The sequence below is a fragment of the Zonotrichia leucophrys genome, chromosome 2 (assembly GCF_028769735.1).
Source record: "Zonotrichia leucophrys gambelii isolate GWCS_2022_RI chromosome 2, RI_Zleu_2.0, whole genome shotgun sequence".
NCBI lineage: Eukaryota > Metazoa > Chordata > Aves > Passeriformes > Passerellidae > Zonotrichia > Zonotrichia leucophrys.
Window position 1 is genome coordinate 106,550,471 of NC_088171.1, and position 12,042 is coordinate 106,562,512.

Consider the following 12,042-nt stretch of genomic DNA (forward strand, 5'->3'; position numbering starts at 1 on the left):
TGGTTTAGTGCCCCATAATTTCTAAATCTAAATGTCTAAATTTACTATTTTCTGTTGACATGAACTGATGAAGAGCTAGTTTGTTTCACTGGTCTGTGAAGGAAATAATTTACTTCCTTGTTTACCCCAGCAATACATTTTGGAACTTACAAAGATAAATAAAGTCTGTAGAGCACTTGGAAAACCTTACACAAAAGGCACCACAACTATGCAAAGAACAGCTGCCAGTATTAGTGAATCACTTCAGCCACCAAGGGAAAACGGGCTTCCTTTTTAATACAACAAACAAACCACAGCAGTATTTACTGAACACTTTAAAGATAACAACAGCTACATAAATAGTAATAATTATTAAGGTTTCTTCGTGAAAACATTAATTGCATGGTGATAAACAGTATTGCAACTTTAGAGCCCATATACAGGCAGATTAAGCACCTTTGGGTTACAGGGAGCCCAAAACAGAAACCATCCCTCTCGCCAAAGGCTCCAAGATGAAACAAATGCTCCCAAATAGAAGGTTTCCATGCCAGAAGTCTCATTTTGGTTGAATAGTGTCTTTGCCGAAGCTAGATTCAACTTCAGCCAGAATCAGGCAGAGAAAGACTTCAGTGCCAGTTCTCTGTGATGGATCCTGTGTGTTGTATCAGCCAGCACTAACAAGGGCAAGAAGAGACCAGCAAATCTCTCCCTTTAACCTGTGCTAGCCTCACATTTCAAATGTTGTTCAGAAATAAGAAAAGCCCATTATAGCAAAAGATCACTCAAACAAACCCCAAAACCAAAACCAAAAAAACCAAACTAAACAGACCCAACCAAAAAAGAAAAAAAAAAAAACCCAACAAAAAAACCCAACAAAAAAACCCAACCAAAAAACCCCAAACCTGGTAGCTGCATCCTCTCAGAAGGTCAGCAGATGCTCTGTATGGGACACAGGGACCCAGGTGCTCTTCACATATTTCAAGAGATCCCCAGCTGCACTGACCACTCATAGAGGCAGCTGGACACAGGACTTGGAAATTCCTACTCTAAGTGGTGAGGACCAGACATACATCTTCTCAGGGACAGGCATAGTTGAAGAAGCTCTTTGCTGAGTAACTGCTTCCTTTGGGATGAGACAACTCTCCCAGGAAAATACACCTTGCAGAAAGGAAGGGCCACCTGTAGATACTGGATACCTGCATTTGTTGTCTCAGCTTCCTTACTTCAGCTGTTGCAGGACCACTGTTGGCTTTTCTTGTCCTCTCTCCTATGCTCTGCTATCAGGAAAAAACAGGAGACCTTCACCAAAAAGGGATGCTTCCACATTTTTCAGGAGGACTGTGTGATTACTACAGCCTGTCTGGTATTAAGAGTATTTATTGCATAGCTACTGAAGACCTTCTAATTATTAACTCCTTTACAAATATGAAAGGGCTTTTCACCTTGAGAGTGTAGTTGTTGCCAGTTGTTGATCTGTAGAAAATTTAGCATGAAAGTTCAGTATTGAGGCCAGGCTGACCAGAGTCCCTCTACTGTTCTCCAAAATAGTATGTGAAGTGTGTTCATCTTCAACCCACTGGAGGCTCCAAATAAACCTGCCCTCTCCAGTGTTGTTTGTTAAAGAAGTTAGAGTGCAGTCCCTTGTAATGCTGTGCAATTTAAGATCCCAATAAGGCTCTTGAGATTTCTGCCTGCTCAGTATTTTTTAGTCTCTTGCAGAACTTAACTCTGGATACAGTCATTCTTTAAGCATCTTGCATAATTCTTTGGTTCTATACCAGTTCATCTCCAAGTTTCTGTTAGGCACAACATTATTTTAATTTAAAAATACAGCAGCATAAATTACCTCAACAAATATTTTTTTTCTTATTACGTTGTTGGAAAACTTAAAGCTTTCCTATTTAATGCAGAATAGAAATTGAATAGGAATTCCAACATGCAAGAAAAGGTACACCTGGTTCTGTTCTCTTCACCAGAACACTGACTTCTTACCTAATTTATTCACAAAAGGAATAACTTTATCATTTGATAATTCATATGGCTACTTTGCAATACATAAACTACATTCATTTGCGTTAGCTCACTTATAGATTTCCTTTAACTCACCAAAGCAAAAATGCAGCAGTTCAGCTAAAACACAGGCAGACATTTCTTAAGCAAGAATTATATTTTGTCTTTACAATCTTCCTTGTCTTCAGCTTTTAAAGCAATTCAATAATTTGCCAAGGTTTGAAAGTAGGTGAAGTGACTGGATTTATGTACTGAACTAACCTCTTACCTCAACTCACTGTAAATTAATCTCTAATGTTTTTGTGGCTAACAGGACATGGTATATACTGTTTATACTGCAGAAATGACTGGGTTTTAATGGGGTGTCTTAGAGCAACATGGTTAAAACATAGGTCCTCACAAGCCACCTGCAATTTGCACTGCCTTCCCCACACAGGCACTAGTAGCATGTCTAAGTGTCTTAGCCACAGTAAAGGCCAAAACTGCCATTCAGACTTCATTTTCCATGTCTGCAATAATTAGTGGGTCTGTTCAGGTATGGCCACATGTAACCCTCTCACCAACTGTTGAAACATTTGTGCACTGTGCACTTCTCCCTTAGCTCCTGCCACAGACCTGGGGAATGAGTGCTTTGCATAGTACCTCTGGGTACCAAACCATGGTGTCACATATCTGGGTGCAGAACATACACATACCACTTGTGTAGCATCTGTGTGGTTTGTTGTGCCTGACAGCTCAGTTTCTGATGTACTTGCACCTGTGGAAAAATGCCCTTTTGGACATGGTTGGTTTGCTCAGCAACCAGTCTTCCTCTACCCAAAAAAAGGCGCACAAGGTTGGGGAAGGATCCCCATAAGCTGCATAGGCATCTCAAAACCAACTGCTCCACTGTGTTACTGTTGCTGGACAGATTGGCAGATCAAGATGCTGCAATTGAGAGGACTTCCCCTTGCTTTTTGTTTGGTTGGTAGCTTTTGACATCATGTGTAATATTCATGATCATTTTTATGGAGCTTCACGTAGTAGCAAAACTGTTACCTCAGCCCTGGCTGACAGGAGAACTTTTGCTGTTGTGATGGCTTGGGCAGCATCTCACCTCTAGTCTCACGTGGCACTTGGAGCTGGAGAGGAATGGTCACTGTCAGCAAAGGAAGGGCAGGGGCTGCTCTGTAAGCAGCTGAATTCAAACAGCTGCAAGGTCCAGGCACAAGGGCAAGTGCTCCCTACCCACACTGTCACAGGTGTGTGCCATGACAGCATGGGGGTGTGTGTCTGAAGCAGCAGGGGTGCTTGCCTGTGCTGGGATGCATGGAGAGCAATTGGGGGTGCTGGGATCAGTGGGATCCCTGGGGACAGGCAGGGGTGTGGTGCAGAGGCAGCTCCTGGGCCACCCCCTGCTCTCAGCACGATCCTGCATTCAGCAATGCCGGGCGGAGTTCCCAGCCCGTGGTGACCCTTGGAAAGGGCCTGGTGCGTTCAGGGAGCGTGTATTGGACAGGCTAATCAGTTCTCAAACTGTTCCAACCTAGGATTACTGTCATGCTGCTTGTGGTCAGGGCACATCTCTGTCAAAATGCATCTGCTGTAGGGCTGCATTAGCTTTTCCTTTGCTTTTCCTTTGCACGGAGGAGTCGGAGGATGCGTTCATTTTTTGTTAGCTCTGCTGGTAATTCATTTGCCTGGAACAAGAAACCCTTGAGGTTAGCAGAAATGAAAAAGTATTTCCCAATCATGGTTGAAAGCATTACACTCTAGAGAAGATCATACTGGTCATTATAATGACGCGGGCTTTTTCTAGTGTTGTCTCCACCACTGTTGAAAATACCTTAGGAAACCATCTTTCACTGTTCAAGTCTCATTTAAGTCTTCAAAACTATCCCAGAATGGAATTTGAGTGACAGATTATTTTGTGCTGACTGTCCAGCTTAAATGTCCTTGGGTTCCCTATGGTTCTGCCACAGCAGTAAAGGAGAGCATAGCTGCTGATTTTTCGGGGAAGATGAGGCAGGTCCTTATGTACCAATGTCCATAAAACTCCAAGGGATGACTTAAAATAGTGTTATGCTGTAAGGTTGGTAATAGAACATGAGTTTGTTATTGGTTTTTTTTTTAATTAATTGAATACAATTTTGGTGACACAAAGTATTTATGATGAAGCTGCTTCTGAAAATCAGTAATTCTGTCCTGGAAATACACTCTGTCATGCCAAATAGCATGTTGTTTACAAAAACAAACAAACAAAAAAAAAAGAAATCAGTAGGAGAGGTTTCAGCCAGTTTCTTCTACTGCACACCCCTGCTGCTGTAGATCATTATCAGCAGCAGAAAAACTTTGTGCATTTTCAGGTTATGTTATAAACCCAAAATGTCTATTAAGAGAGACTACTGTGTGAGTGGCATTAACTGTGCTGCCATCAAGTGGAATGATGCAGAAGTTAACAGCCACAGATTTTCTATTGAATGACCAAAATATTTACAACATATGTGGGGGATTGCTTGTTTTACAAACTTTCACTCACCTAGAAGTCAATGCCAGACCATTCATTTACAGCTTAACAAACCCATATCAAACCCTAGCAGCAAATAGTTCAGAAACATGTCAGAGGAAGACATTTTCACAGAATTATCAAACATGTAATTTTAAAACACTTCATGAGATAAAACTTTGGTAAGTTTTCTATAGAAAAAATTGCTGTTATCAAAAGAATGCAAAACTAATAGAAAAACCTAACAGATCTACATAAGATATGGGAAATGTAATTTGGGAGTTTGGTTTGGGGTTTTTTTTTTTTGTATTGGCAATGCCCTGAATACTACACAGAAGCATGGGCTGTCCCCACCTCAATGGCACACATGGCTCTATGGCTGAGTGCTCCCCTGTGCCTGGGAGGATGGAGAGCCAGGACCCACCTTGTTCCTCAGGCACGGATCCGCTCCTGCCTCAAGGAGCAGCGCCACTGTCCTCACGTTGCCACTCAGCACAGCTGCATGCAGAGCAGAGGTCCCATTCTAGGAAATGCCAGTGGAGGTGTTTGTCCCATGCATGGGAAGAAAAGCAAAAGGCAGTGAAACACAAATGCTTGCAAAGAACAGACCTACGAGCGAGAAAGAAGTAACATGGGAGAGATTAGGTCATCAAAGGCATAGGGTCTGATTTAGGGTGCTGGCAGCCCCTAGTGGGATGTGAAGGATGTGATTTTAAATGTTTTAATAAAAATGAAAGTCAAGATCACATTACCACAACAGTATTTCCTTTTAATAATCAGCCTTGGCAATAGATCAGAGGTGACATAAACACAGCACATGTTTCTGCCTGGCAAAATCAGCCATTAACCAGTGAAACAGAAGCACAAGCAGTAATGGAAGCCATCTGTGCATTTTGTCTTCTCTCTCTGATGATTAATGGCCTCAGTGTCAGGCAGCTGATAGGAGGGGGTTTTTATGGCTGGCCTTTTGTTTGTTTGTGGTTGCAAACTGACAGTTCAAATATGTGTGGAAGCTATTTCATACTCAAAATTAACAACTAAGTTGATGCCACCTACATTTTCAAATACATTAAGTTTGCCAATCATTTGCATGCACAGAGGCTATCAAAGTATGTGATTAATGGACACATTAAATTAGGTCACCCATTAAAAAGCAACTTCCAAATAGCTGTTATTTTTCTCGTCACTTTATGAATTCAGAGGAAAACAAAATCAAGTCGAGAATCTGCTCACAACAGATCATTTAGACTATTTTGCTAACAATAAATGCAATAGAAGGCTGGGTGTAATGTTAAAATTGTACACTCAAGAGTAATCTACTTACAGTAGAAATAAAATCAAGTGACAAAAAGCAGAATTTCCTCTGTGACACAATGTGCTTATGTGCTTCCTCATTCCAAGAATTAAATTCCCAGTTTTGTTTAAAAAAATTTGTGAGTGGCATTAAGGCTAAAAAAGATAATTTTTTTTTTTTTTTTTTTATTTTTTTGGCTCAAACTCCTACCATCTTCCACTACGGAAGTCATAAATGACATCAGACCCTTTGTCTTCTTGCGTTCTGCTGAAAAAATCTCTAAGTTTCACAACTAACCTTCAGCAGGCCAAGTGTGGGAGAGAATTTCAGCAACTCTTCTATCACATTGTTGTAGCCTTTAATGGCAGCCTTCAGTAAAGCAGTGGTGCCATCCTTTAAAAAAAAAGGAATGTCAAAAATTACTTGTCTGCATTCTCCTTGCAGGGGAAGCTGGAGAAGAAGAAAAAGCTGGAGGGAAACCCCACGCAGCAGAGAGGAGAGTCTCCTCTGCTCATTGCCTTTGAGGGGGCACCTCCACAGCATGTGCTGCTGGTTTTAGGGTACCTGGAGGATTGTTTCTCTGGTGGGTGAAAACTTCAGGATAAAATGAACCAGTGACACCCTAATACCATCTTTGTCTCTCAACTATAGGGACATTTCTATTCCCTTATTCCAGAAGGTCCCTCCAGGAAGCTGTCCCAGACACAACGGGGAAAAGGAAAGCTGAGGTGGGACTTTGCCACCTGACAAACAGGACGGACTCTGGAGGCACCAAGCCTCCATCCAGGCAGACTTAGAGCCCCCAAGTGAGGCATTCGGCTGCAGACAGAGTGCAGGAGGAAGCGCTACTCACATCGCGCGCGGCGTCTCGCTCAGCTCCCCGCAGCAGCATCACTCGCACCACTTCGCTGTGACCCATCTGCGAGGCAATCCACAGGGGAGCTGTCCCATCCTGCAAACAAAACAGGACTGCTGAGGGCTTCACTGCAGTGCCCTCTGAAAATTCGCTGCCCAAGCATACTGGAATTGATATACATCAATTACTCAATCAAATCCTACAGGGAGACAAACGCAAAGCTGTGTCCAAACCCGTGTGGTAGGTTGGTGTAGTAAGTTAGGACTGCTTCAGTTTGTGGAGTAGAGCCCCCTTTATTGCCTTCTCTTGCATAGTTTGCACATAGAAATGTGCATTGCTCTGTGAAATTAAAGGCCAGTAAGGCACCAGCCATGCCTAAGATACACAGGGAAGTTTGAAACATAAGGGCTAAATGTATCCTGTGTACTTTGAATTCTAGGTGATTAGATGGGACAGAGGATACAGACAAACCTCAGCATGCACAGGCAGATTCTGCTTCTGGGTGCCTGCACATAGGGAGTGAAAGTTGTTTACAGAAGCCAGGGAGCAATGCAAGGTGATCACCAACTTTCAGTACTTAATTACATTATCCACCTTCAGGGAACTGGGTAAAAACATCCTGTCTTACAGTGAAGGTAAGTATTTCAGAAATTTTATCTTCAAAACTCCACTACAAAACAAGGCAATTATCAAAGAATCCAGCATGAAACAATCTGCTTTGGAGAAGTCCTCTGCAATAATTATTTGAGCACAAAGCCTCAAAAAATGCGCATTCAGAGTAAGCTAAACTTTGCGATGGATTTCCCTCCCAAAGGCAAAAGGGAGTTGAAGCACTAGAAGTATTTCTCACTGCAAGTAGAATTTCGTTTTGTGTCTTTTCCTCTTTTTTATTCTAAATGGCCTGATTCTCCAGACTCCAGCAGTTATGTAGTGCCAAACTAATTTTCATGGGCTTTTATAAAAGGCTTTGCCTGTATGGACTTTAACGCAGAAGTGAGGCCCCACAAAGCAGGGTGCCTGCTTCTGCCTTTTGGGCTTGCCAGCTCCCCTCACCACCCTCTGCAGCCTGAAGGCTTGGCTTGAAAGAGGAAGACAAACTAAACTGAGACTTCAAAATTAGCCTTAATGAGAAGTTTCAGGAGAAATCAACTTTTCACATTAAATAAGATATTGCCACCTTGATCAAAGAAATAGTCTCTCTTCCCAGTGCCACCTGAAGATTCCTATGACTTGCTCATGCAACCCAGGAAACCATTGTTGAATCAGTTCTCTACTTTCCATGGACTATGAATTAATCCTTTGAAGGAAACAGAAAAGTTATTTCTTCCTTTGATATAATAATCTGGGCTTCCTTTTTTCTAATTCTGAGAAGAAACAAATTCACATCCTGAAATCTTCAGTATTCTCAAACGGTGAGAAAGATGATCTTTGCCCACCCTTGTATAATTTCTCTATAAATTAATTCACTGAAATTAGTGACTGAAATCACTCTGGTATATATCCTGTTAATACAAGTGATTCTTTGTGATTCAAAAATAACAAAGGCTGTCTTGTATAGAGAGTATGTGATGTTAGTTTGATGGCAAAAACTGTCCCTCTCCAATTTATTTATTTTACTGTTTTCCCTACTAGTAAGCCGACACTTCATATTTTTGTAATCTCCCCCCACCAGAGGGCTCTAGAAAATAGCAATAGATGCATTGAAAAAGCCTGTCAAACTTGGAAAATATCTGAGAGCAGCCTGCACAATTTAATCTGTGTGAAGAACCGATGCTGTGCAAATCCACTCTTGTATTTACACAAGCAATGAAATCACAAGCTCAGCATAGGAAATAAAGCAGCTTTTGTTTACTCACAGTGAAATTTGTAGGAAAAACCCCTATTTTCAAGTATGAAAAGGAGCAAAAGGAGGCACAAATGTTGAGTAAAATCACTGCTACTGTTAATTGTCATTAATAGTATTGCTGTCAGACGTTATCCTCGGCACCTCAGCTATAGGATAGAGACAAAAGTACATTATGAGGAAGAGTGGCTGTATTGAAGGACTTAGCCTGAAGAGAAGAAAGATAGTGAAAATAATGATGAGGTCACATTGACTATGGTCAGCTTCTTTCTCTTAAGCAAACAGCATCTAGCACTCAGGTTTATGCAAATATCTACATTTATATGGAGTAGATGAGCTTTCTGTCCATTTTCATGTTGGCGAACGATACAAAGCAGATACTACATTTTACTAAGAGGTCACATGAGAATTCCGGTGTAAACAGATATTAGGGCTTGGAGATGAGTTAGGAAGAAAGTGATAATAGGGAAAGATGCAGTTAAAAATTTACTCTCCTTTCCTTGTCCCTCTGCCCAGCCAGCAGACTGCAGATCACTACATTCCTAGAATAATTTTAAATATCCCATTTGTTTGTAAGGTGTTCTTTTTTCCACATTTGGTTACAAGCTAGTATATATGGACAACACTTTATTATATCCAGCAGCCAGAAGTTCCAAATATACTCTGACTGAAATTACTAATGTTCTTTCTCTCACCCATTAACTAATGACTTCATCTTGCAGCGTTGAATCTTAGCTTTTGCTTATGCCTTGACATTTTAGAAAAGGCCAGATTGGGGTGGGAGGTGAAAGACCCTTCAAATTTCCAGTAGGTATTTCCAGGGGCAGACAACCCCTACTCTCAGGCTACTCAGTGTCATATCCTGCACTGCTCTGCCATTTACTCCACTTGCACTACTACAACTAATTTGCCAATAGCAAATTTCTTGCTTGCTGAAGTGCAACTCTATATAGATTTATTGTCTTACATGTATGTGTAATTGCATATCAAGTGCTAAGAAAAAAGTCATTAATTTTCAGGTTATTTTAAATCTGCTTAGCCAGCCAGAATAAAGCCTGTTGGGACACAGACTGCCAAAACAGCATTGGCAAAGAATCTTACAGCTTTGTTTTGTAAGTTGAAGAAGCATAGAAACATCTCCTGTAGCAGGCTTCAGACATTGCCCCCAGGTCTGTCTAGACAAAAAGATGACAAAAGAATTCCTGCCCAGCTCCTCAATTTTGGCAAGAGCAGAAGGCAATTACAAGAGAAAGGACACTGCCAGGGAAGAAACTTTCCAGGAAGGTTCACTATTTCAGCTCTCACTTGTGAGAGCTGAAGGCCTTGCATGTGGACAGCCAGGACCATCCAGGTGTCAGAAATATCCCCATGGGATGGGAGGTGGGACACCAGACTGAGGGGGAACTGGTACCCACTACAGCAGCAGGAGGAGATACAGAAGGCAGACACATATGTTTAGGTCCATGGGTTAAGCCACCAAATTCCCTAGGTAGAGAGGAAAACTTGGACACCACAAGGAAGGAGAGGGTGAACTCAGACCTGGCACTCTGCTGCCCTTTATTTGAGGTAATATTGCCTGGAAAAGCTTTTTGCCACAGTAAGAGCAATGCTGCTTGTAAAGGAGAATTGTCTGGCATCAAAACCGCCCCTTCTTGAGCTACATTCCTCATGACCAACACACCCCCTTCTAACAAAGTACAAATCCATTTGTTAGTAAGAACCAGACTGAAGTCCATCCAACCATTACTTGACTAATTAAACAGTAAAAATGTTCCATTTGTTAAGGAAATGTTTCAGATTACAGTGGGCCCAAATACAAATGCCACGCACTTATCCAGGCATAATCTTAGCAGGGATCGGAGGTACCCTCAAGCAAAGAGGGTATGTCCTGCTGGAGATAAAACACAGGAGCCAGGAGGAACATTCACACAGAGGCAAGTCTTTGCCTCAACTAAGATTTAAAATTGCCTCGTGAAACATTGTGTGGTAGAAATTGGATTAGAGAGCTAAAAAAATAATGTCAGAAAGAATTAGCTGCATTATAATTACAGATAGCAGAAAGCACTTTTAATGGCAAAAGGGTTCAGCCAGATCTAAAGCTCCCCAACCTTACTTTGACTTACTCAAAAGGCATTAATGCATACCTTGGTCTCTCCTTCTACATTGAAACTTTAGACTTAATTAACAGCTTTTAACATTTCTTAAGCTTTTTCTAGGGTGGAGGCAACCTAGGAGCAGCTAATGTGCAGGGGGTACCAGTGCAGGGGGTAGCTGCCAGCACAGCTCTGGTGCTCAGAGGTGGGGCTCGGGGCAGCAGGAAAACTGTTCTAGTCAAGGCACTTAAAATACTTTCCACATCTAGGAGCGTACACAGACCTACACATGCAGCAGAAGCATACAGATCAGTGTCTGTTGCCAGGCTATGATGTGTCAGGATTTTGGTGCAGATGAAAGGAAATACTGAAAATACCTGGCAGAGCTTGTCTCATGCCATGTTGTCCACTGTTATTAGAGTTTTCACACTCATTTGCTCTTGCCTGCTGCTTTTTCACTTGCTGCAGTCAGTGATCACAGCCACCTGGCTGACATGCATGACTAATTACAAGGACAAGACTTTATCCCATCAATTTCAAATGTGCAGTGAAGACCCAGGACAGCTACCTTGCCTGCAGGGTTTCAGGAGAACACAGGCAAGGGTCTCTTAAAGCAGGTAGAGATTCCTGAGAAGCTCCATCTCTAACCAGACATTTCTATGTGCTGGATGTAAAGCTAGCTGTGCAACTCCACCTCTGGCTGTTTACACACTGATTTTAGAGTCAAGAAACAGCTAAAAAATTAAGAAACCCTTCTATTTGGAAAGCAAGAGAGCTTTCATACATGTCTCTGTATACCACCTATGCTTACCTATCTCACAGTTAGTATAAAACCTAGAAAGCTCCTTGCACCCTTACCTAACTCCAGCATCCAGTGATGCACAGTGGATCCAGCCCCTGACCCTAGCAGGGATCTCTGAACCAGCCACAAATTCAGCTCACACTTCCCATTTAATGATCAAACAGCAGCACTACTGCTTGCAGAGGAGCTAATTTCATGCTTACAGCTGCCACTGATTGTGTTATAGCAACATCAGGGCCACTAGAGTGACTAGCTGGAAGCGGGGAGAAAAGCTTTCCATATGCATCAAGAACTTCCAGAGAGGAAGGCAACACTCATGCTTGAATTTCAGAGTGCACAGGAATGACACAAAGTTAAACTAAAAATAAAAGCATTTGTCAGATAAACTTTAACACCAAAGCCATGTCTGAAGGTTTGGAGATTTCAAATTTAGTGCTGCCTCCTCCCAGAGCGCACAGATTTTCAAAAGCTTTTCAACAATTTTCAAAAGAACTCAGGGATGTTGTAGGCTGTGTAGACCTTCAAAAGTAATGTACAACACAAACAGATTGGTAGTTGCAAGAGGTAGTGCAAGGCCCTTACATCAACATTCCATACTGGAGGGTTGATGGAGGGTTTTATTTTGATTTAGTTTGGTGCCTGACCCAAATACGTGTGTGGTTCTAACCCGTTTAAAGGAG

At 41.9% G+C, this 12,042-nt stretch overlaps 1 protein-coding gene across 3 annotated transcripts in view; it reads right to left on the minus strand.

The window, feature by feature from the left end:
* Positions 1–256: 256 nt before the first annotated feature.
* Positions 257–12,042, minus strand: part of ANKRD29 (ankyrin repeat domain 29) — a 34,339-nt gene continuing 22,553 nt past the window's right edge. For all 3 annotated transcript variants that reach the window (XM_064705975.1, XM_064705974.1, XM_064705976.1), the window contains 4 exons: positions 6,622–6,720; positions 6,066–6,161; positions 4,899–4,997; positions 257–3,668 (listed from right to left, as the gene is read on the minus strand). In XM_064705975.1, the coding sequence (XP_064562045.1) occupies positions 3,585–3,668; positions 4,899–4,997; positions 6,066–6,161; positions 6,622–6,720 (378 nt within the window). In that variant the 3' untranslated portion in view covers positions 257–3,584. The remainder of the gene's footprint in view (positions 3,669–4,898; positions 4,998–6,065; positions 6,162–6,621; positions 6,721–12,042) is intronic.